The 23,043-nt window shown below is 44.8% G+C and overlaps 1 protein-coding gene across 5 annotated transcripts in view; it reads right to left on the bottom strand.

Moving 5' to 3' along the window:
• Window positions 1–22,000, bottom strand: part of enox1 (ecto-NOX disulfide-thiol exchanger 1) — a 364,527-nt gene extending 342,527 nt beyond the window's left edge. For 3 of the 5 annotated variants that reach the window (XM_063051178.1, XM_063051177.1, XM_063051174.1), the window contains exons 1-2: window positions 21,671–21,810; window positions 21,447–21,594 (exon numbers count right to left, since the gene is read on the bottom strand). In XM_063051178.1, the coding sequence (XP_062907248.1) occupies window positions 21,447–21,456 (10 nt within the window). In that variant the 5' untranslated portion in view covers window positions 21,457–21,594; window positions 21,671–21,810. Of the gene's footprint in view, window positions 1–21,446; window positions 21,595–21,670; window positions 21,811–21,853; window positions 21,870–21,903 lie in introns of those variants that run through there. The other 2 variants (XM_063051175.1, XM_063051176.1) reach the window with 2 other exon arrangements.
• Between the last annotated feature and the right edge of the window lie 1,043 nt (window positions 22,001–23,043).

The raw sequence follows: 23,043 nt of genomic DNA on the forward strand, positions 1-23,043 counted from the left end.
ACTACGAGAGGCACAGATAGAGTGGAGAGCTGGTACACCTTACTGTGAGACTGCGACAGACCTGCACCAGCAGTTCACCTAGGCGGCTTTCTATTCAGAGCCACTGCCCATCAACGCCAGAGACCTGAGGTCAACTGGGATTCCAATGCTGTCTGTGTGGAGCTTCCACATTCTCCCCGGTCATGTGGATTTCCATTGGGTGCACCAGTGTCCACCCACACCCCAGAGATCTGTGGGTTGGTGGGTTAACTGGCAACTGAAAAAGTTACAAGTGTGCAGGTGAGTGACAGAATCTAGAGGGAGTCTTTGGAATTTGGGAAGGATACAATGGAATAAATGTGGGAGGAGTATGGATGATGTTCAGCATTGACTCAGTAGGCTGAAGGGCCCATTTCAGTGCAGTACCTCATTACATCTCCATGCACCGATTCTCTCTGTCCTCTCCCTCTATAACCCTTGGGCCCTTTGATCTCACGGTTCTTTGACTATGGCACTATGTAATTCAGTATGACCATGACTCTTCTCCAATTAACCCAGGCTTGGCCATTGCCTCATCACCACCCATCCAGCTCTGGACTCACCAAACGGTGCAAGGCTGATCTCTCAGGTGGGACTGGCTTGGCAGGACAAATGATAATGATCCACCTTCCCAAATCACACCCAGCACCATTTTCTTTCACCAAGTCTTTGAAAGAAAAAGTTGTCACTGTGTAAATCAAGCTGCAAATTCACTATTCACCCACTGCGCTGTAAAACAAAAACAACTTACCAACTTCACTTCAACTTCTCCCTGGTCCAGTGATGCGAGGTCTCATGAACCTCTGCTGTCAGATTATCCCACATCCCTGGGCTTGACATGGTGCAATGGAGAGGACACATTGCAGGGATTTTGAATGTATTGGTATTGATACGAGCTTACTGTCGTCAGGTACCAAAATACAGTGGGAAAAGTTGTTTTGCATGCTACTCAGACAGGTCATGCCAAACGCAAGTGTAGTGAAGTAGCAAAAAGATGGGCCAGCATAGATTTGATGGCCTGAAATGGAGTTCCTCAAACAATATGGAAACCTGCAGCTACCAGATGATCCACAGAACTTCACCTGCCAGTGGGACCTTTCTCCTGCCCATTATTCGATTAGGTTGGACAAGGAGTGCAGCTGGCTGATGAAGTCTGTACATTGTCAAGGACACAAACCAGTCTAACAACAGGATATTTCTTGACTTACCAACTCTCCCTTTACACTGAAATTAAAATGATCCATTTATGTCACTTGCAGCAGTGGTAGAGATTGTACATTCTTTTTGAAAAGAACAGAGCATCTTTGATGTTCTGAAATCACTACCCAGAGGCCAACCAGACTGGAGAAATATCATGGGCACCGCAGTACACGGATGTCACGGAACAAAGAGGAGCTCAAACCTCTGTGGGAGGGTTTACGAATGCCATCTCACCTCACCACCTATCAGACTGGCATGGAAGTGTCACCGGTAGGAAGGTGCTTGCTTCAGAGTTGGCAGGTAAAGCAAGGAGAAAGGAATTTTGAAAGGATACAGAACAGATGCCACTCTTTGACTGTGCCAAGTTGCCAGGCAACAAAGTTCCATCATAAAAATTGCTTCAGTTATTATACAAAAGGCATCAGTAAGGGGAATAAAATATTGCTGCTTAAAGCAAAAAGAGACCTGGGATTAATTATAAACAGTAAAAATATCATTAATGGTGATGGATAATCAGAACAAATTATAAACAAGTGTCACAAGAAATTTCCCAAAAGTATGGACAATATTTACAGAAGCACATTAAGAGCAGCTCATTTTCCAAAGGAATAAAGTCAAGCTTCAGAAATAGCAAAGCAGGCAGACTCTGAAATATTAATAACCATTACATGTGGAAGTTGGTCCAGGAAGGGGAATGTCTGCAGTGAGGAAATGTGAACCATCTTCCACTCACCAAGAGGAAAAGGTCTTTTTTGAACGGTCAATCTGACTCCAAAACCTGGGCCTAGTTACCACATTTGTTGACAACAGAAAGGTAGACAGGAATGCAAGTTCTGAATGAGGCAGGAAGAGACTACAAAGGATTTGATTAAAGAGTGGGCAAAGACTGGCAAGTGGGAGGTAATGTGAGAAGCAGTGGAATTGTCCTGTTTAGCGAGAAAACGAATAATAAAAAAATAGCCCTGTCTGATAAGGACGGAGCTGATGTCCTAGTCCTAGACCAGGTATAGCAAGTAGTCAGAAAAGCCAACAGAATGTTATTGCTTTTCGCGGGGACAACTGAATACAAATATATGGAGGTTCTCCTTCAGTTCTATAGGGCACTGGTGGGACTGTGTCTGGACAAGTGTACAGTATTAATCTCCCTGTTAAAGCAAGGACGTTACTACCTTGGCAACAGTTTAGAAAAGCTTTATGGATAGAAAGGTTTAGAGGGATATAGGCCAAAGGCAAATGGTATGACTCAGAGACATTTTGGTTTGTATGGACAAATTGGGCTGAAGGTATCTTTCCCTGCTGTATAACTTGATAACTGTGAAGTTCACTGGACTAATGCCTGGAACGTATGGTAGCTTTGTGAGGAAAGCTTGGACAAACTAGCTGTTAAGTTTCGAAGAGTGAGAAGGATTGGATTGAAATGCACAAGATCCTGAGGTTTCATGAAAGAGGGTATATTCTTTTAATGGAGAGTCCAGACTAGAGAGCACAATCGGGTAAAGTAATACAGACTCCAGTGGGGCTACTCTGAGTACAAATGAACAGCTGTTCTTTAAAACACTGGACTATATTTTACCTTCAGCTTAAACAATACATTTTGCAGGTTCAAAAAAAATTTTTAAACCCTACACCGCAGATCACAGGAGAGAACACCTTCTCAGCAAAGGGCACAGTCATTTCCCATTTTAAAAAAAACACCTTTGGGCATTAGGGAACAAGGTATTCTTCGGGCCTGATATTGCGGTGATTCACCCCAGGAACAGCACATTGGGAGGTGGGAAAGGGAAGGTTATGGAAATCTCCAGGTGTCTATTCTACTTAATTATTCATTTCCTGTCAGAGGCCAGCAAACAATGCACAAAGACCCCAAACAGCACGAGATGATCCCCAACGGCCAGGGCGCCCAAAATACCAGTTTAAACCTTTGACGTCAGAACGTGGCAATGTCTACATTGTCCACAAATCACATCCACCCCTCTGTACTGGGTGCAGACATTACTTCCTAGCATTGGGAAAGTCTTATACCCTTCTGCAACTCTGATGCTGACTGAACGGTAAGGCAGTCAAAGACCCCAGCCACCCCAGACATTTTCCCCACCAGCTATCAGAAAGTGATACAAAAACCTGAAAGCAGACATCTCCAGGCTCAAGGGCAGGTTGTATCAGCTGCTGAATGGTCCTCTTGACCATACAATCCTGCACAAAACGATTCTCATCATATTGTCTACTTGTACTGCACTCTCTGCAAGTCTGCAATCTGTTATTGTTCCCACCCCCCTTTGTACTACCACAATGGATGGCATTCAAAACAATGATTTTCACTGTACCTCGGCACATGCTACGGTAAATAAACCGATTTACCAGTGTTCACAGCTCTTTATCCCACATCGTACATACCCTGTGAAAGACCCTCTGGGTGAAATAAAATCTTCTAAACCTCTTACACTTTGGCCTAAACCCTAGTCCTCTAGTTTTAGATACTTTAGGCCCTCCACAACCCCAGATGAAGCATGTAAACCAACCCAATCACAGTTAAATGGAGATGCAATTTAAGAGAAAACAGGGCCAACTCAAACTAAAGAAAACATTAATTGCTGAATAATAAGCCAGGGTTATTTAATTGGCTAGTATGTCATATCCTTCTAATAGGAAGAATGTGATGGAGTTCAGTAAAATGTTTGCAATAGGAAAACGTTACATAACTAATTCTGGTTGAGATGCTGGCCACAACGTTTGGGCAGGGACTGGCTACGACAGAATGGCTATCTGGCTAACTAGCTAGATATGGGAGCTCGGTAGAATTGGAACTGATTCATGCTCTTAAGAAACAAAATTTCAAGTTCCTACAAAAATCAAAACATGAATGAAGACAAGAAAATGAACAACAAAAGAAACACAAAGAAAGGACACTACAGCAACACAGACAATGGAACAACCTGGTGAAGGAAGCCATTGAAATAAAGCAAGAGGAAGAGAATTTTAACAAAGACCAATGTCTTGCTCCAAATAAGAACTGGAATTCAATTGTAAACTAGGCAAGACAGTGGAAACCTTATTGGACGAGGACTGACCAATCAGGAGGGACCATGACGGTGGGGCTATAAATGCCACCAAACTAGACATGCTCAGGCATCATCCCTGAAGAAGATTGCAGAGTTTGGCATGGAAACGTCAGTTATAAATCGATACTAGTACTCGACTAGAAGCCAGAGAAAAGTTTATTCATCATATACGCTGGGAAACCACTAGGTCCTTTTTTTTTTGGAAAAAAAAGGTGCATGATATTGAAATTTCATGGTGCTTTTCATGATCAGCAGCCCAAAATCCAAGAATTCAGGAATCAAAATCTTTGTTGTCCAGTGTTACTATTGGTCAGCAACAATGGGTTTGTAGGTAATGGCAATATGAAAACGACTGATATCTTAGAGGAAAACTTTGTGTCAATCTTTACAGAAGAGTTATGATAAGAATCTCATGAGTTAATACATGCATGGATAAGGATATGCCAAACTTAATTAGCTTTGATGAAAATAATGGCACCGAATCCCCTGGCCAAGATGGTTTCAACGTGAGGGTGAAGAAAATTGCTCACCATTCCTTTGAGAAAGTAAAACACAACTTTACCACATGATACCCAGACACTGAGATTCAGTGACAAGGAGATGTTACAGAATATTAGAGTTTAGGGTGATGAATAACTTGGTAAGTCTTTAAAATTTTTATTATTAAGGGTAACTGATATAGCTGTTAAAACATCTTTGTTATTTTTAGGTTATGCCTAGCTAAGCTTCAGGATCAACTTTGGAAGAAGCTAGATAATTGATGAAGGTTTGAACCTGTTTTAAAAAAAATAACCAAGACTAGGCCAACAATTAATTGCAAGTTTGAAATTGATAGTTTGTATTAACTAAAGATATTATGGCATTAAGAGGAAAGATTTATAAACCAAAGGCAAATATACCATCAGCCATCACCTAATTGAATAACAGAACTGGTTCAAGGTTCAAGATTCCCACATTCATAAAATGTTTCCTAAATGGGGAGATACACAGTAATTTAAGGATTGAAAACAGAATAACATTCCTCAGCAAGTCTCTTCATTGTTAATTTTTACTTAAATAAACACGACAATATTCCTTCAACTTTTAGGATATATTTGCAACATTAAAGATTTAATATTTGCAAAGGACCAGCAGTTAAACAGTAAATCACACCAAAAAGCAGTTACCAGATAATCTCACTGCAGAGATATTCTCCAAATAGTAACACACCCAGAGACACCCACCAATTAGCAGTTCACTCCCAGACATCTCTACACTACATAATTATCTCCTACCGCTCTCTTCTAAATAGAAACTTCCTGACAAAACTTCCTCCATCACACTCCACAAGAGCTCCTCGAAACATTAGCATTCTGTCAGTACCAAATGCACTGGGAGGCTCCGTCAGATGCCTCTGCATCATATTAAAAACACTTCCTGTCTAAAACTTCCTCTATATATTAGCACCTTTCCAAGTCATATTTGTTTTTAGACATGGTAAGGAAATAATCTGGAATCTCTTTAATAACGGAACACTTCTCCCAGGATTGTCTCGAGTAGGGAAATTACACAAGGAGTCCTGCTCCAAATTGGCAGCCTTTTTTGTCACTCAGGCCCCAAGCTCAGACTCCAAGAATGTTTCTCACACCACCTCCTTCCTTTAGACTAGCTTTAAACACCTCCTCAAACATGCTTTTATCATCAATCAAAAAAATGAAGTGTTATGACTCCTGTGAGCACCAGAAAATATCTTAACTTTATTGATTTCATTCCCTTCTAGATATAAATGGTATCTGTATCCAACATTGATAGATTAAAGAAACAGTTGCTTCAGTGTTTTGCCATGCTCTAAATAAACACAGATATTTAACATTTATGTATATAATTTGCAGGGATAAATGAGTCAGTGCTCTCAAGTTGCAAAAGGAATAAATTGAATAATCTATTTTTCATTAATGGTCATCCAAAGCCCTCATCTGTCATGTTAACTTAAACAGGAACTTGCCACTAACATATTTCAAAGCAGTTCCTGGAGCCACGGCAATGCTACAAGATGCATGGGGTGAGGACCCAGCACTTGGTCAGCGGCTGAAAGGTGCACCTTTCAAGGGTAGAGAGTAGAGGACACACCTTTGTTCATCACCACCACTGAAGTAGCAACATGAGGGCACAGTGTCAAGAAGGAGACATCATTTAGGATCCCCATCATCTGAGTCATGCTTTCTTCTCCCTTCTACCATCAGGCAGGAGGTACAGAAGCCCTAAGTCCCACACCATCAGGTTCAGGAACAGCGTCTTTCCTACAGCCATCACATTCTTGAACCGACTCGCAGAACCCTAATCCTACCCCAGGAATGGAACATTACCGACCACATCAAGCTCTACTGCAGACTATTTATCTTGGAATTTGTATTAATTTTACTCTTTGCACTGTGCTGCTGCCACAAAACATCAAGCTCCACATCACAAGCCAGTGATGATAAATCTGATTCTGACGGACTCATCTCTGAACACACACTCCCCCTTCAGGAGGATTCATTCATGTCGATGCTGCCTGGCCTGCTGAGTTCCTCCAGCATTTTTATGTGTATTGCTTGCGTTTCCAGCAGCTGCAGATTTTCACTGTTTGTGACTGAATATTTTTTCTTCACTGCCTTATCTGATTTATTTATAGTTTATGTTTTGTATGTCCTCAGGACCTATGCAGTAAGTTCTCCATTTACCCTGTACACATGACAATGAGCTCTACTCAAAGTGTCAGTCAAGGAACACGGAAGCTTAGGAAAGGAATCCCTAGCTCAGAACTCAAGGTCTCAGCAATTGGATTGGTTAGAAATCAGAAGAAGACCTCAAATCTTGTGGAGTGAAAGGAGAATGCAGAGACATTTAAAAACAGTAAACTATAATTAAGGTATTAATTAATCAGGAAACACAAGTGTGACTGATGGTTGCAGTGGTAAGATTAGTATGTGCTACACCAGAATTGCAACAGAAGACAGGATAGGGAAAAGAGCGACTGTTTCCTCTCCACTTGATTATTTCAACGCAAAAGGCAAGAACCAAGTTTCAGCAGAACAGCTGACATGGCTCGAGTTGTCAATGTCACTGCAGTGAGTATAGGTAGTTGCACTGTCTCATTGACCCCCTCAGCTTTAAAACCCAGTTGATCCACAGGGCATTCATCCTGATGGCTGAAGGAGGCACAGAAGAGTTTGTCGTAACCTTCCAATCCTCCCTCAGGAGTCCAAGGGCTGGAACCTGACAAACATAACATGCTTATTCGGAAGAGTAAATTTGATGTGCCCAGCAATTACAGCCTCAGGGCATTTTAACCTCCGCTGTGGGCAAATGTCTACAGAACCCCCTTCTTCAAAATACCTTTTGCATCCAGTCAAAGAGAATGTTGAAGAAAATGCCTCTAACAGTGCAGCTTCCTCTTCATACCTGCCTAAACTTAGTGGGAGTTGATCTCTCAGCCTACCGTCTCAGTCAGTGGGAGGGAGCTATCTCTGATTCTTTACAAAATGCAATCATGTGCATGAGTATCTTTAATCTCTGGGGAGGTTAAAACACTCAGCTTGTCACTGAGCACTGTTATTCGATATGCTGTTGAACATATCCTGGCTGGTTGTACCAGTCTGGTATGGCAACTTCAACGGGCAGGATTGAAGAAACTGCAGAGTGGTGGATTCCGCCCAGTTCATCATGGCCACTTCCCTCCCCACAATAATAAGTGATAGCAATAGAAAGGGCAGCCTGAAGAAAACAAAGAGCCACACCTTCTGGGCCATGCCAGTGTGCAGGAGGTACAGAAGCCTGGAGTCCTACACCACCAGGTCCAAGAACAGAGCTTCCCTTCAACTATTCGGTTCTTGCTCTAATCACCACTGCTTAGCAGTACTGTGACCCACTTTGAAATAAAATGGTCTTTATTTTTTGTTCTTTTGTGTTCTTCCTTGTAAAAATTGCAAAAGATGTTTCATTTCTATTTTTTCTGTGAATGTTGCTTATATGGTGCTATGTGCACATGATATTGCCTCCAGTATGCCATTGCATCTGTGCTTACATGGACTTTGACAATCTTCTCAACCTTAGTCAAAGTGTCTATCAAGCCAAAGACCTGTAGGTAAGCACCAAGAGGGCAACAAAGGCAGCTGCTTTGCACCATTTGCCTATCCTGCAAATAGCATTGCCTGTCATTGCAGAATTCCTGGTCATCCCGAGGCAGCTTTGGGGAATTCCCATTCATCCCTCAATCAGTTTGTGAGGACACCTTCTACAAGGTCCAAGAAGCTGCCCTGCTCTCATGAGGCACTGGGGGCACAGTGCGTACCAGGGCAGGCCGACTAGGAGCCATCCTGCTTGGGAAAAGGTTGGCAGGAAACTTCATCAGAAGCAACTCCGAGTGGTCCAAAACACAAAGCGGTGTTCGGGGAGGAAGAATCGTTAACACTCCACATTAACAAAAACAAACATGGAGCCCGAGTCTGTTGCGGAAATGGGGTGGGAAGATAATCTCACAGTTCCTTATGTGAAGATCAAATACAGGTAGTACAGATGGGAATTACCAGCAAAATCTGAGACCACCACTGAGAATACTGACAGACTCCAGATAATAAACCTGTATCGTCTGTTTGCCAACTTAATCAGGATCATAGCTAGGAGTGTGAGAGTTACAGAAAGGTGATGGATTCTGGCAAAGGATGGGATTTATGGACCAGGACCATTAAACATTCATCACTGCATTGCCTACAGATGGAATGATACACTGTTTCAGTGAACATTCCCAGCCAGGACAGCATCTCTCTATGACCCTAGAGAGCTTCTTTAAATAACTAATTGAGGAATAATTTTGAAAGCAAGTGTATTTAACTCTGAAGCTTTGCCCCATGTATACTTGCCCTCGACAAGCAACTTCTTATTTACACTGGCACGTCTACTGCTCCCTGACCTTCACGGATGACTGAACACATTGGAGAGAATTAAGATTTCGGTTGGTCCAGTTTATCTGCAACCCCTTTGAGAATCCCATCAGGGCTCTGGGATCTGGAGACCTATACACTTAGAGCATGTTGCTTCATCTCCTACAGATGAAATGATGCACTCCTGCCTTGCACGCTGTGTGCAGCTCAAAGCACTCCAGGAATCTCCCTATTGCACTTTGTCACTAAGTACATTTGGTATTTACTTTCAGCTCTGCGTGCTCAGAAGTGGCAGGCCACGGGTGATGTAGATTTGTGCATAAGCATGCCCGGTAAAGTAGCCGGGGGCTTGAACAACTGCTCCACAAGTTAAGGGACACTGGGATTCAATGTCAACAGTGAGCTGCTCCCACTGGTGTCAGATATTGCTGAACCACCCATTACACTATCAAAGCACAACCTGCAGACCAATTCTACCCTCACGCAAGGCTGCCACAGACAGTCAGATGGATTTGCCCCGTGTTTTCTGAACAAACTTTTGGTGAAGTGCAGCCACTGTGGTCCAGATCACATTTCCAGAACAGCACAGCTCGTTCTGGAGTGCAGGTTTTCAATGCTGCATCTGAGATGCTGTCTGGACCTGGAGCCTTAACTGAAACATTGCAGAAAGCAATTTCATAGCATCACTTCGAGCACAGGTGAACGCACGGCAAAAGGTTTCAGAGCGAAATGATTACACACACTTTTAAAACTATTCCATAATTAATTACTTATAAAATAACAGGGAGACAATGAAAGACATGCAACACATCCTGGCTGGGATGTTCATTAAAACACAGTGCATTTCATTCTCTTGGGATATCATTCTACCCGAGAGAGATGCAGAGATGTCCTCTCCATAGCATTGCGTGTATGGCACACAAACTTTTTCCTGTGCACTGTGGTACATGTGACAATAATAAACCAATTACCAAGAAGATTGACACAAATTAGCACTGGATGGCTACCTGTGATGAAGGGGACTTCATGAGGAAAGGACAGTCATGGATTCAGACTGGCTGATTCATGTGGTCTGTACACACCAGCTGGGTGATGAAAAAGGCACACCAGCACCTCTTCCACCTCAGACGGTTCAGGAAGTTTAGTATGGGCCCTCAGATCCCAAGAACTTTCTACAGGGGCACAATTGAGAGCATCCTGACTGACTGCATCACTGCCTGATATGGGAACTGTACCTCCCTCAATCGCAGGACTCTGCAGAGAGTGGTGCAGACAACCCAGCGCATCTATAGGTGTGAACTTCCCATGATTCAGGGCATTTAGAAAGGGAGGTGTGTAAAAAGGATCAATGGAAACCCCAGTCACCCCAACCACAATCTACTCTAGCTGCTACCATCTGGGAAACAGTATCGCAACAAAAAAGCCAGGACCAACAGGCTCTGGGACAGCTTCTTCCACAAGGCCATCAGACTGATTAACTCACACTGATTTGAGTGATTTATTATAAACTACTACGATTGCGCATTTAGATGGAGATGTAACGTAAGATTTTTTTTTACTCATGAAGGAGGTAAGAAATAAAGTCATCAAATTTTGCGCATCAAATTAATTTGTGTGAGCTTTGTGGCAGCTTTGCGTGAGGGTAGAATTGGTCTAGTGTGATGGGTGGTTCAGCAATATCTGACACCAGTGGGAGCAGCTCACTGTTGACATTGAATCCCAGTGTCCCTTAACTTGTGGAGCAGTTGTTCAAGCCCCCGGCTGCTTTACCGAGCATGCTTATGCACAAATCCACATCACCCATGGCCTGCCGCTTCTGAGCACACAGAGCTGAAAGTAAATACCAAATGTTCTTTGTGACAAAGTGCAATAGGGAGATCCCTCGAGTGCTTCGAGCCGCACACCGTGGACTGACCCCATCACAACCCAGAGGGAAGAGGTTTGTGATTTGAGCAGGAATACTTCTGCTGTGGGGAAAAACATTTCCTACTATTCCCCCCCCAAATCTATACCCCACAAAGTGACACCTCCATCAAGCCCCCCACACCCTTTAGCCCCCACTCCAAGGAAACTTTCCATCCACAACATCTTGGAGAATCTCTACCGCACATTCTCCAGCGCATTCGGATCCTTCCTATACTGTAGTGACCAGAATTGCACACAGTATTCCGGGAGGTGGAGATGAAAATTCCATTTGGGCTTCAGACTTGTCTGTGCCACTCCCGCACTGAGCCCCAGCATCAAGGATGCACATGCTTTCAGAGCCTCTTCTTGTGAGCTGGTTAGTTTTCTCCCACCATTCACAACCAGCGCTGGAGGCCAGTAGAGTCTGATATCCTCTTTTGGTCGTGTGATGAATGAACTCTGTTTATTACATTACTACACTTGCTTTCCAGACCCAGTCACAGCCCAGGGACTTCTCCAAGTTCCACTACAAATGCTGCCTTTCCAGAAAGGCCTCCTGAGACCAAGTGAAAGATTCCAAGAGCAGGGTCATCACCTATCCCTGTATTCTCAACCAAAAATCAGACTCTTGTCACTGCTGCCTGTGGGAGTTGTGTGCTTACCAGTTAACCAGTGACCATAGACAAAGATTCCTCAGATGCTGGAAATTTATAGCAACACATACAAAATGCTGGAGGAACTCACGGGGTCAGGCAGCACCTATGGAGAGGAATTTAGTTATGGGCAGAGACCCTTCATCAGGACCAGTGAATATACTTCCCTTTATTAATGCTGCAGGCTCCCAATCCTTTCTGTGCTGCTGCTCCAGTAACCAAACCCCACTCTAGTACAGATACAAACCAAGGAAAATTATCAGCTTGTTCTGAAACATTAACTCTGTTTCACTCTCCACAGATGCTGCCTGACCTGTGGAACAGTTTGTTTATTGTTAATGAATAGAATTTATAATTACAGATACAAGAGGCTACAGACTATGAAATCTACAGCAACAAACAAAATGCTGGAGGTACTGAGTGGGTTCAGATGGGACAGTCAGCGAGGATCTGCCTTCCATGCCCATGCCCAAGCCCAGGGAGAGGGTTTTGATCCACTACAAGTCTGTTCCCCTTTTACCTTGCCCTCATCTCCACCAGCACCTGAAAACCTGTGCTGTAACACATACAAAAAGCTGGAGGAACTCAGCAGGTCAGGCAGCGTCCATGGAGAGGAATAAACGAGCAAAGTTTTGGGCCAAGACCTTTCACCAGGGATGTAATTCACCCAGTTCACAACAGGTGAATGTTAAGCACATGCAATGAGTTAAAATTAAACCCAAGGAAACATGTACTCTGCTATTTTACTGTGAAGACCAAAGAGGCTGCAGATTCTCAGACATCCCACCCTGCAAAAACTCATTTCAGGGAGGTAGCACCGTCAATTTGCGGGAGACTCCCGGAACTTCTGGGAGAGATAGGATGTCTGTAATGAAGTAGCTCCTTAGCAGCTAGTCAGCTAGTTTAAATAACGTTAGCTATGCTAATGAACGAATGACACCTGTTAAACTCACTTCAACATGTCTTTTACAGTTTTAACCCACCATGGGCAATAGAAAAGTCACTGTTGTAAACAGTGCAGTGAGCAACACTGTCATTATTTTTGACCCCTATTAGGCAGGGGTACACTTCAGGGTAGTCTGGGGTGACGTATGTTTTATATTTTCTTTTTTTGGAACACTCTGCCATGGTGCGCTCTCGCTCTCTCGCTTTCTCTCTCTCTCGCTCACAAAAAAATTGATTTCCGTGATATTGTATATAATTTACGGGCATCAGGGAGCCACTATTAATAAGCGGAAGACTTCCAGAACTTCCGGGAGAGGTGGGATGTCTGGATTTTGGAATCTGGAACATAAACAAAATGCGGGGAAAAAACTCAGCAGGTCTACAAACATCCATGGAGATAAATAATGCATGTCCATATTTCCTCAGGCTCTCAGCCTGCATCAAGACTGACAGTGCAGCAAACACGGACAGGAATGATGGACACACTGAACCCATTTTCAAATCCTGAACTCCATCCTGTCTCTGGATGTTCTGCACTTTCCCACGTGTCCTCCGCCATCCTGAGTGCTTCAATTCACTGGTCACCTTCACCAGTCTGTGTATACAGTTGTCCTCCACAAGGTCAGGCTCAGAGCACTCTGCTTCCTGAACAAACATCCAACTAGCTTCCCTCCACTAAATTGTCCTTACAACGACTCTCCCCTGTTACTTTCTGCCAATCTCAAAGTGGTCTCCAGTTCTGCCTGTCTTTTCGTTGGTGATGTGGAAAAGCCCTTTTCCCAAGCACATTAAAGCAAATCCCCACCCACACCATCAGCTCCCCTACCATCATCAGCTCTTCCTTTACAAGCACATTGAAGCAAATCCCCACCCACACCGTCAGCTCTTCCTTTACTACATCGACACTTACCCTGGTGCTGTTTCCTCCACTCACGCACAATTCGTCGTTTAATCAACTGTCAAGTTCATTTATTATCATTCAATCATACACCTGTATACAGCTAAATGAAGCATCGTTCTTCTGGGGCCAGGGTGTAAAACACTTTCTATACCATGCAGTCACACACCACACACATCTGTGTCCAATTTCAGCCTGTCTACAGATTCACCAGGACCATCCCTGATACTTCTCTTCCTATTCTTAATCTCTGTCTCCATCTCAGGAGACAAACTCGTCACAATATACACTACAAGCTCACTGACTCCCAGACTCATCACAATATACACTACAAGCCCACTGACTCCCACCACTACCTTGACTACACCACCTCCTCTAAGGACATTACCCCCCTTCTTTCATTTTCTGTCTCCACTCAAGATGAAGTTTTCTTCTTTAAAAGGCATCCGTTAGTCTTGCGAGATCATGGATCTGCGCCTGGAAAGTCTTCACTCTCCAGGGCGTAGGCCTGGGCAAGGTTGTATGGAAGACCAGCAGTTGCCCATGCTGCAAGTCTCCCCTCTCCATGACACCAATGTTGTCCAAGGGAAGGGCATTAGGACCCATACAGCTTGGCACCAGTGTCGTCGCAGAGCAATGTGTGATTAAGTGCCTTGCTCAAGGACACAACATGTTCCCTCAGCTGGGGCTCGAACTCACGACCTTCAGATCGCTAGTCCAATGCCTTAACCACTTGGTCACGTGCCCACATCACCACACATATATGCATATTAACTGCCTACACTTTTTTAGGATCTCTGAAAAGTCCTCTTTCTTCTGGAAGCTTGGTTTCTCCTCTCCTGTAGTTTCCACTCTCCCCCTCTTTCTACTCCCCATGAATCCCTGGTCTACTCATCCCTCCCCATCACACTCTCCCCTCCAAACACAGGAGGTGCAACATTTGGCCCTACCCCTCCTCCCTCACCACCATCCAGGAACCTAAACATCCCTCCAGGTGAGACAGAGGTACCTTTGCCAACTCTGTCAATTGCAGACAGTGCTCGCGTCACGGTCATCTCAACATTGGGGAGACCGACTGTAGACCCGGTGATCATTTTGAGGAACAGCTGTACTCTGTTTGTAACAGCAATATCGAACATCTGGTTGCAAGTCCCTAACTCTCTTTCCCACTCCCACAATGTCCTTGACCTTCCCTGTTGCCACAGAGAGGCCAAACACAAAATGGAAGAACATCTCATGGGTAGCCTACAAGCCAATGGTGTCAACATTGAATTTCACCACTCTGGGTAACATCTCCATTCACCTTTCCCATACTCTCCTCTCTTCCACCTGGATTCATCTGCTCATCATCCCCTCCCCATCTGGTTCTACTCATCACCTACCAGCCCATCCCTATCCCCCACCCCTGTAAAAGCTATTGCAATGTGCTGGCAATCTGTCCTCTTCCCCCCAGCACAAATGTCTTGGTGTTCACCTGGCGGAGAGTCTCACCTGGCCCCTCACACCGGCTCCATAGTAAAGAAAGCCCAGCAGCATCTCTACTTTCTGCGAAGGCTGAGAAAAGTCCATCTCCCACCCCCCATCCTCACCACATTCTGAAGGTTGTATTGAGAGCATCCTGAGCAGCTGCATCACTGCCTGGTTCGGAAATTGCACCATCTCGGATCGCAAGACCCTGCAGCGGATAGTGAGGTCAGCTGAGAAGATCATCGGGGTCTCTCTTCCCACCATTACAGAGATTTACACCACACACTGCATCCGTAAAGCAAACAGCATTATGAAGGATCCCACACACCCCTCACATAAACTCTTCTCCCTCCTGCCATCTGGCAAAACACACTGAAGTATTCGGGCTCTCATGACCAGACTATGTAACAGTTTCTTCCCCCAGGCCATCAGACTCCTCAATACCCAGAGCCTGGACTGACACCAACCTACTGCCCTCTACTGTGCCTATTGTCTTGTTTATTATTCATTGTAATGCCTGCACTGTTTTGTGCACTTTATGCAGTCCTGGGTGGGTCTGTAGTCTAGTGTCGTTTTTGTGTTTTTTCTTACACAGTTCAGTGTATTTTTGTATTGTTTCATGTAGCACCATGGTCCTGGAAAACGTTGTCTCATTTTTACTGTGTACTGTACCAGCAGTTATGGTTGAAACGACAATAAAAAGTGACTTGACTTGACTTGAAATGCGATCTTGACCCAAAGCACTTACTTACACATTTTGCCTCCAAGGATGCTGCTGCACTTGCCGAGTTCTTCCAGCAACTTTAAACTTCAGCTCATTTCATGACATATGCTGGTGACATTAAACCTGATTCTGATCTTTCAGGTTGGTATTTTAAGTGAATAAGATTTCGATTCTCATCGACACAACTGCCCTGGGCCACGAGCCCCATTTCCATGCACATGCCCAATGCACTTTCACTCGCTGTCCAAACAGCAGTAAGGGAAACTGTGTTGATGTGGGAAAATTGTGGCCACATCCTTAACTGCAGAAATGTACAAGTGTACAATAACATTTGAATTTACAAGTTCCTCCACTCCATTGTCAGCTCGTCAATACCTGGGCAGGGCACTCCCTGTCTCATACTCCCTTACAATCTCAGAGTCTCCCATTCACCCATGTGTTTGTGTGAAACTCTGACTTGCTGAGTGTCCATGCAGTCACAGGGAAGTGCAAATCCACAGAAAAACAATGGATATTGTGCAGTTGCTGTGCTTTCATTGCAGACACAAGCTGACATCGATACTGGAAGTTGAGAGCTAATTTGAAAGAGACAAGCAGGCTGCCCTGGAGCCACCTACAGTACATCCACGTTTAATTAAAACTGTATTAGTAGTCAGGGATTGTTCAAGCATCACCCATATCAAGCTCCTTGATGTAACCATCACAAATAATTTGTCCCAGTCCAACTACGTGTATGGTGCGGCCAAAAAAAGCACAACAATATCTCTACTCTCTCTGCAGGCAAAGGAAATTCTGCATGCTCCTGATGAGTCTTGACAAGTTTTGTTATTTTTACATCTACATCATGGAAAGCATCCTACCTGGATGCGTCACAGCTTGGAATGGCCCAAGGCTGCGAGCAAATGCAGAGAGTTGTGGACACAGCCCCGTCCATCACACAAACCTGCCTCCTCTCCATTGGCTCAGTCTGTACTTCACACTGCCTCGGGAAAGCAGCCAACGACCCCGTCCACCCCAGTTCTTTCCTTTTCTACACTCTTCCATTGGACAGAAGATACAGAAGCTGGAGAACATGTACCACTAGGCCCAAGAAGAGCTCCTACCCCAATGCTTTCACTCTTGAACAGACTTCTCACATGTTAAAAACAAGTTCTTAGATGCCCTGTCTCTCTCAGGGCTCTTGCACTCTGTCTACCTGTGGGGCAGCTCAGTAGTGTAGTGATTAGCACAGCACTTTATAGTACAGGTAACCCGGGTTCAATTTAGGGTTGCCAACTTTCTCACTCCCAAATAAGGGACAAAAATAGCAGTCAAATACGGGACACTTGTGTTTACCCCGAGAAAGAGTACCATGACCATGAAGCCTTGCGCGGGCATCTGTGTGCGCATGCATGACGTACGCATACATGACGTGTCGATTTTTTTTCCCTACTAATCAGTTTCGGCTTAATCTTCCCAACTACACTGTAGATACATTGTTTCTACTTTATATAGGCTGTGTATTTATCATATCATTCCTGCTTTTACTATGTTACTGTTATTTTAGGTTTTGTGCATTATTTGGTATGATTTGGTAGGTTATTTTTTGGGTCTGGGAACACTCAAAAATTTTTCCCATATAAATTAATGATAATTGCTTCTTTACTTTACACCATTTCGGCTTATGAATGGATTCATAGGAACGCTCTACCTTAGCGGGGGAAATACAGGACAAGGGCGGTCCCGTATGGGACAAACCAATTTAGCCCGATATACGGGATGTCCCGGCAAATACGGGACAGTTGGCAACCCTAGTAGTGATTAGCACAACACTTTATAGTACAGGTGACCTGGGTTCAATTCCCATCGCTGCCTGCAAGGAGTCTGCACGTTCGTCCCATGACTGTGTGGGTTTCCCCCGGGTGCTTAAGTTTCCTCCCACAGTCCAAAGATGTACCAGCTGGTAGGTTAATTGGTCATTGTAAATTGTCCCGCGATTAAACCGGGATTAAATTGGACGAATTGCTGGGTGATGTGGCTCAAAGGAGCCTTTTCTCACTCTGTACTCAATTTTCAAAACTTCAACACTATGCTTTTCTTTTTACTGCATGAATGTACTTACATCATGATCTGTCCGGCTGCAGGTAGGAAAAAAAAAGCTTTTCACTCCATGTTGGGACATGTGACAATAATAAACCAATGCCATAAACTGTCAGATCATTAGGCAGTTCCCCAGTCAATCAGTTCAATGACCATCCCCTTACTACTGATTCTGATTTAGTGTTCACAGCTTCTGCTCCCTAACTGTGCAACTATCATTCCCCCCTCTGCACCCTTAGGGAAACCACCAAGTTCTCAATGGGCGAAACTGGCATGGCTTCTGCAACTAAGTTTACTTAGGAGTTGTGTCATAGGCCATTCACTGTGAGTCATAGGCCAATCTGATTGGTTGACAACAAGATCTCTGTACAGGGCTACAGCCTCTCACAGTGGCTGTACTCTCCTCTCACTGCCAGCTCTTAAGCTCCTTTAGTATATTCAAGTATCTGATACTTAAAAACTGTCCAGTGCTGTGCTGTATAATGTTAACCATTACAAAAATGGAATGTATGAAATAGAATCAACTTCCTATTAAAACGTTAGCCAAAACACAATTAACCAAAACAAAACCAGCTCACTTACCCTTTTACCCCAGAGACTGTCAGCCCTCATTGAAGCAGGGAGCTGGCAGAACCTGCAACGGATCAGAAAGCTGATCCCTGGGATGAGGAGCTGAATGAAGAGCAGAGCTGACAGAAAAAAAAGAGACAACAAATTCCAGGCTGAAGTGATTTTGATCAAGTATAACAGCACGCCACAATTTGTCATAAAGAGACAGAGTTGGGAAGAAATTGCTCCCAGATCCCAGATTCCTCTCCCACCACCCCATCCCAAGCCTAGCTGATTAGATTTCCTAACTGGCGTACTGTAGTGTTGACAATACAAGCAGAACAAAACTCCAGGCAGGAAGGTTTGGGACACTGACTGACTGACTACACATTCAGAAACAGTTGGCTGCACTCTGTAATCAGCATCACAAACCGTGGGGAAGGTGAGTGACTCGTGGCCTGAGACGGTGCAAGGACAATATAGCGAGGCAATGTTGCGAGCATCTAGCTAACACTAATTGAAACTCTACTTGCCTGTTTCACATGGTACTCAGAGAGATCTGTTATATTGAACCACTACTTAATACACAATAAAACTACCTTCTACACTCTCACAGGGGTAGCCAAGGAAAATTTCACACAGGGTTAATCTGAGCCCCATGGCAACTTAAAAAAAAAGCATCAAGACAATCAGTGTCTTAAAAACGTGGTCCAAGCATGAACAAATTTACACATGCACGCGCACACACACATTATACAACAGAAACCATTTTAATGGAAATGTTGCATGTATACACACCCAAGAATCCAGGGCCAAGAAAACAACAGCATATCAGTGTTTCTCGACTGTCATTGTGGATCTCACCCTCTCAAGGCAATAACCTTGCTGAGCCCACAATGTTAAACAGAGTGGAGGATGCCTACCGATGCCCAAAGGATCCACAGTTGCCAGCAGGTCACAGGCAGAACTCTGCACGGTTTCCGTTCCCTGTAAGCACTTGTCTCGTACGCTCAGCCATTCTGCAATACATCACTGCTCAGATTTAATTAACAAATGACTCCCATCCTTCCACGTGTGAGCAGCTAAGGGATGCAGGCAGCCTTTGAGTGCTAGTCACTTCTGCTATCTGGAGTCCCCTGCTGGTTCACACAGCTATCAAACAGCCCAGGCACTCTGGCTCCACACAGCTATCTATCATCTAACCCTGATGACAGCACCAGTCTAGTACATCAGCCCCTCGTGTAATCAACAGTCACCGGACAGTTACTTACTGTAAACCTTGAACCCACTTTAAGGGCCCAACTGTCATCTCCTCCAGGATCTACTGTAAATTGCAACACGGAGCCTGGCAGCTTTGTGTTTCCATAATGACATCATGGGATCAGAGGCCAAGCCTGATAAATAACCGAGGTGTCTGTCAGATCAGCTGTTTTCAGATAGAATGGTAGCAGGTTGGAAGGAATGAGTGGTATTCTCCCTGGTGCAGGCTGCTACCCCTGACTCACAGAAATGAGTGAGACTAAAGGGAGCATGGTCTTACTGACGACAGGAATTTATTTTTGTGTTTCCAGCATCTGTACCATTTGGCCTCCAGTATGGTTGACAGTCAACAACAACCCAATCGAATCAATCAGAGGCTGTCAGCTTTCTGACTGGCTTTGGCATTCTATCAAGATAGATGCTGAGGATGAACCATGATGGGAATTTTTTTTGGCAGAAAGGAGGGCACATGATATCCCCCCCCCACCCCCGCCCCAGTACTGCAAATAACTGATCTCAGGTTTCCAGAATCTGCACAATTTTATATTCAGCACATAGAGGTCATACGAGAGAGGCTACCCAAATCTTGCCAGGTTCAGGTGTTTGACACAACAGATACTTGTGAACACGAGCCATGATACAGGGGCACGAAACACAATTTTTAAGTTTCAAATGCTGGGGATAAAAAAAACAGAACAGAATATACTCATTGGCCACGAATACAATGCCAAACTAATTAAACCCAGTAATTAATACTCAAACAAACTGATTCCTTCTTCCTACACAACACCCATATCCCACTATGACCCGCACATGCAGCTCCTTAGACAAGTCTATCCACCACCACCAGCAGTACATTCTGGGGAGAAGAATATCTTGCCCTCAGGGCTCCTTCAGACATTCTCCAATCATTTTGGAAGTGTGTCTCGAGCATTAGACATTTCAGCCCTGGTTAAGATATACCAGCTGTCTAACAACAGCTTTAGCACATCAGGCAGCATCTTCAGGAAGAGAAACTTCTAATGAGGGACCCTTCATCGCAGCAAGGCAGCAGGCTAGCTGGTGGAGGGATGCAACTGGAACAAAGGGGATTTCTCTGACATGGGTGGGATCAGGTCAAGGTACTGTGTAGTTTGCAGCTCAAGTGATCCTGATCTTTGACATCCTCAGAGAGGGGATGGCATACACCTCTCTCATGTAGACAGCAGATATCAGGGCAGCTCCGGTGAATTGCTCCCAAGGAGAGAATGCAAATTAGAAACAGTGCAAGACTACACCTCTTCGTCAGTAAATTGTTCCTAGAGTGGCCCGTTTACCTGGAAGCCACACTCCCTATCCGGTCCCCGTCCTCTCTGGCTGAGGAAGATCCCAACAAGCCAGTCCCCAATGGCCCCACGTGTAACACCACAACAGATACACTACCACTAGATGGCGCAAGATGCGCGGCTCGGCACAGCCACGCCAAACTCCGGAGATGGCCAATTAAACAGAAACTGTAGCAGTTCCACGCTTGCAAAGTATTCGCTGTTTTATTTTTATATAAAAAGAAAAGCACTAAAGGATTGCATGGTTCAAGAAAAGCCCTGACATTCGTTCGGCACTTCGATAGACGGGGCCATTTTTAAAGCTACCGGCTGTTTGGACGCTGTGGTCGTTTCGGAGCTGAGGGTTCACCGCCCGGCTCCCGAGTAAAGACCATAGCAATGAAGGAAATAATTGTAGCACATCGCACAGACAACACATGCAACATGCAGATGCCCCAGTTTGCGAGGGAGCTCTCCGTCCTACCTGCTGCCATTGCAGACTGCCTTGCTCTCTGCTGACTTGTGCGCCTCGCTGTTCATCAGCCCTTTCAATCACTTTACACGCCGGGATGGAGTGATAGACCGGCGGGCTTGGGTTGTAATTGGCAGGATGGAGAAACACCTGGTTTAATCTACGAGACAAAACAGCAAATGCTAGCAACAGGAACCTCTCCACCACTGTAGGCACACACACACATATACACATACCACAATTTGCTCAAATAACTTCCAGCTCCCTTGTAAGAATCCAAAACAGATAGAGGAATAAATCTGAATTTGTTTCACAAGGGCAGAATCCCTTAGGAGGCGAGTGCCTTCTGTGCTTTTCACCAACCCTCACCCCTCACTCCTTCCTTTCCCTTCTCTGCTATGTGCTCCGGCATGTCTAACCTTCTCCTGCTCTGAGACGATGCCATTTAAGTAGCCGTCAGCTATTTTACCTTGGGGATCCCGTGTCTTATCAGTGTTGTAACAGCCCAGCCTTTTGCTTTCTGTCACAATCGGAGCTTTAACATTTAAAGCTACACGCACCGTCAATTTTTTCCCTTTCGTTGAAAACCAATTTCTCTTCCCCCCGCCCCCGAGACAAGGCTCGTGAATCCTTAAAAGAGACAAAGAAACAAAAAGCAGGGAACATTACTGTTTCTTTTCCACCACCCTCCTCCCTCCAGCAAGGAATGCTGAATAATTTATAGACATTCCTATATTGCTTTCCCCTGGCATTTTGTTTGATTCTCCCTTCAAAGAGACTTAAGACAAAAAGTAAACAGAAGCCATTAAAGCCTCTCTCCCCGAAGGAGGCTAACACAGATTTCCAACACCTGCAGTATTTTACTTTTAGTTATCTTTAGTTAGAGGGCAGCGCAGAGGCTCAGCAGATGGAGAACTACAGGTCAGCGAGTCTCCGGGTTGGATGTCCTTATCAGCAGGAAGCTCAAGGCGTGGTATCCCCGCCGCCCCCCGTGGGTCTGCGAGCCTGCGAGTCCGAAGTTCGAGGCCTGGAGTTCGGAGTCCTGTTATCAGTAAGCCCTGGGGTTTGGGATCAGTTCATCAGCTCGTCCCGGGATGAACACTGGAGATTGAAGCGCGAAGGTCAACTGGAAATCCAGAAGTCAAAGCCCGGTAGCCGAAGCCCTGGATCTCCAGAGGAGGGTCCACTGGGGAACTCGAAGGTCTGCTGTCCACGGGTCCACTGGAGGCTGGAAGCCTCTTCGGGCCTGAAGGACTGTCTGTGTGTGCAAACGGGTTTGTTCTGTTGTTGTGTTCTGTGTGGTTCTGCCTGCATTGTGGGCACGCTAAGCTGGCGTCAGAATGTGTGCCCACACTTGCGGGCTGCCCCAGTACATGCTTAGGTTGTGTTAGTTGCTAGCGGAAAGGACACATTTCGGTGTATGTTTCAGTGTATGTGAATTGAATTGAGTTGACTTTATTACTTACGTCCTTCACATACATGAGGAGCACAAATCTTAACGTTACGTCTCTGTCTGGTGATAAATACATGAGTCTGAATGATCCGGGTCAGATCGCGACCTCTGGTGTTGACTGTGTGGGGTTTGCATGTTCTCCCTGTGACTGCGCAG

This window comes from Mobula hypostoma, chromosome 6 (assembly GCF_963921235.1).
Source record: "Mobula hypostoma chromosome 6, sMobHyp1.1, whole genome shotgun sequence".
Taxonomy (NCBI): domain Eukaryota; kingdom Metazoa; phylum Chordata; class Chondrichthyes; order Myliobatiformes; family Myliobatidae; genus Mobula; species Mobula hypostoma.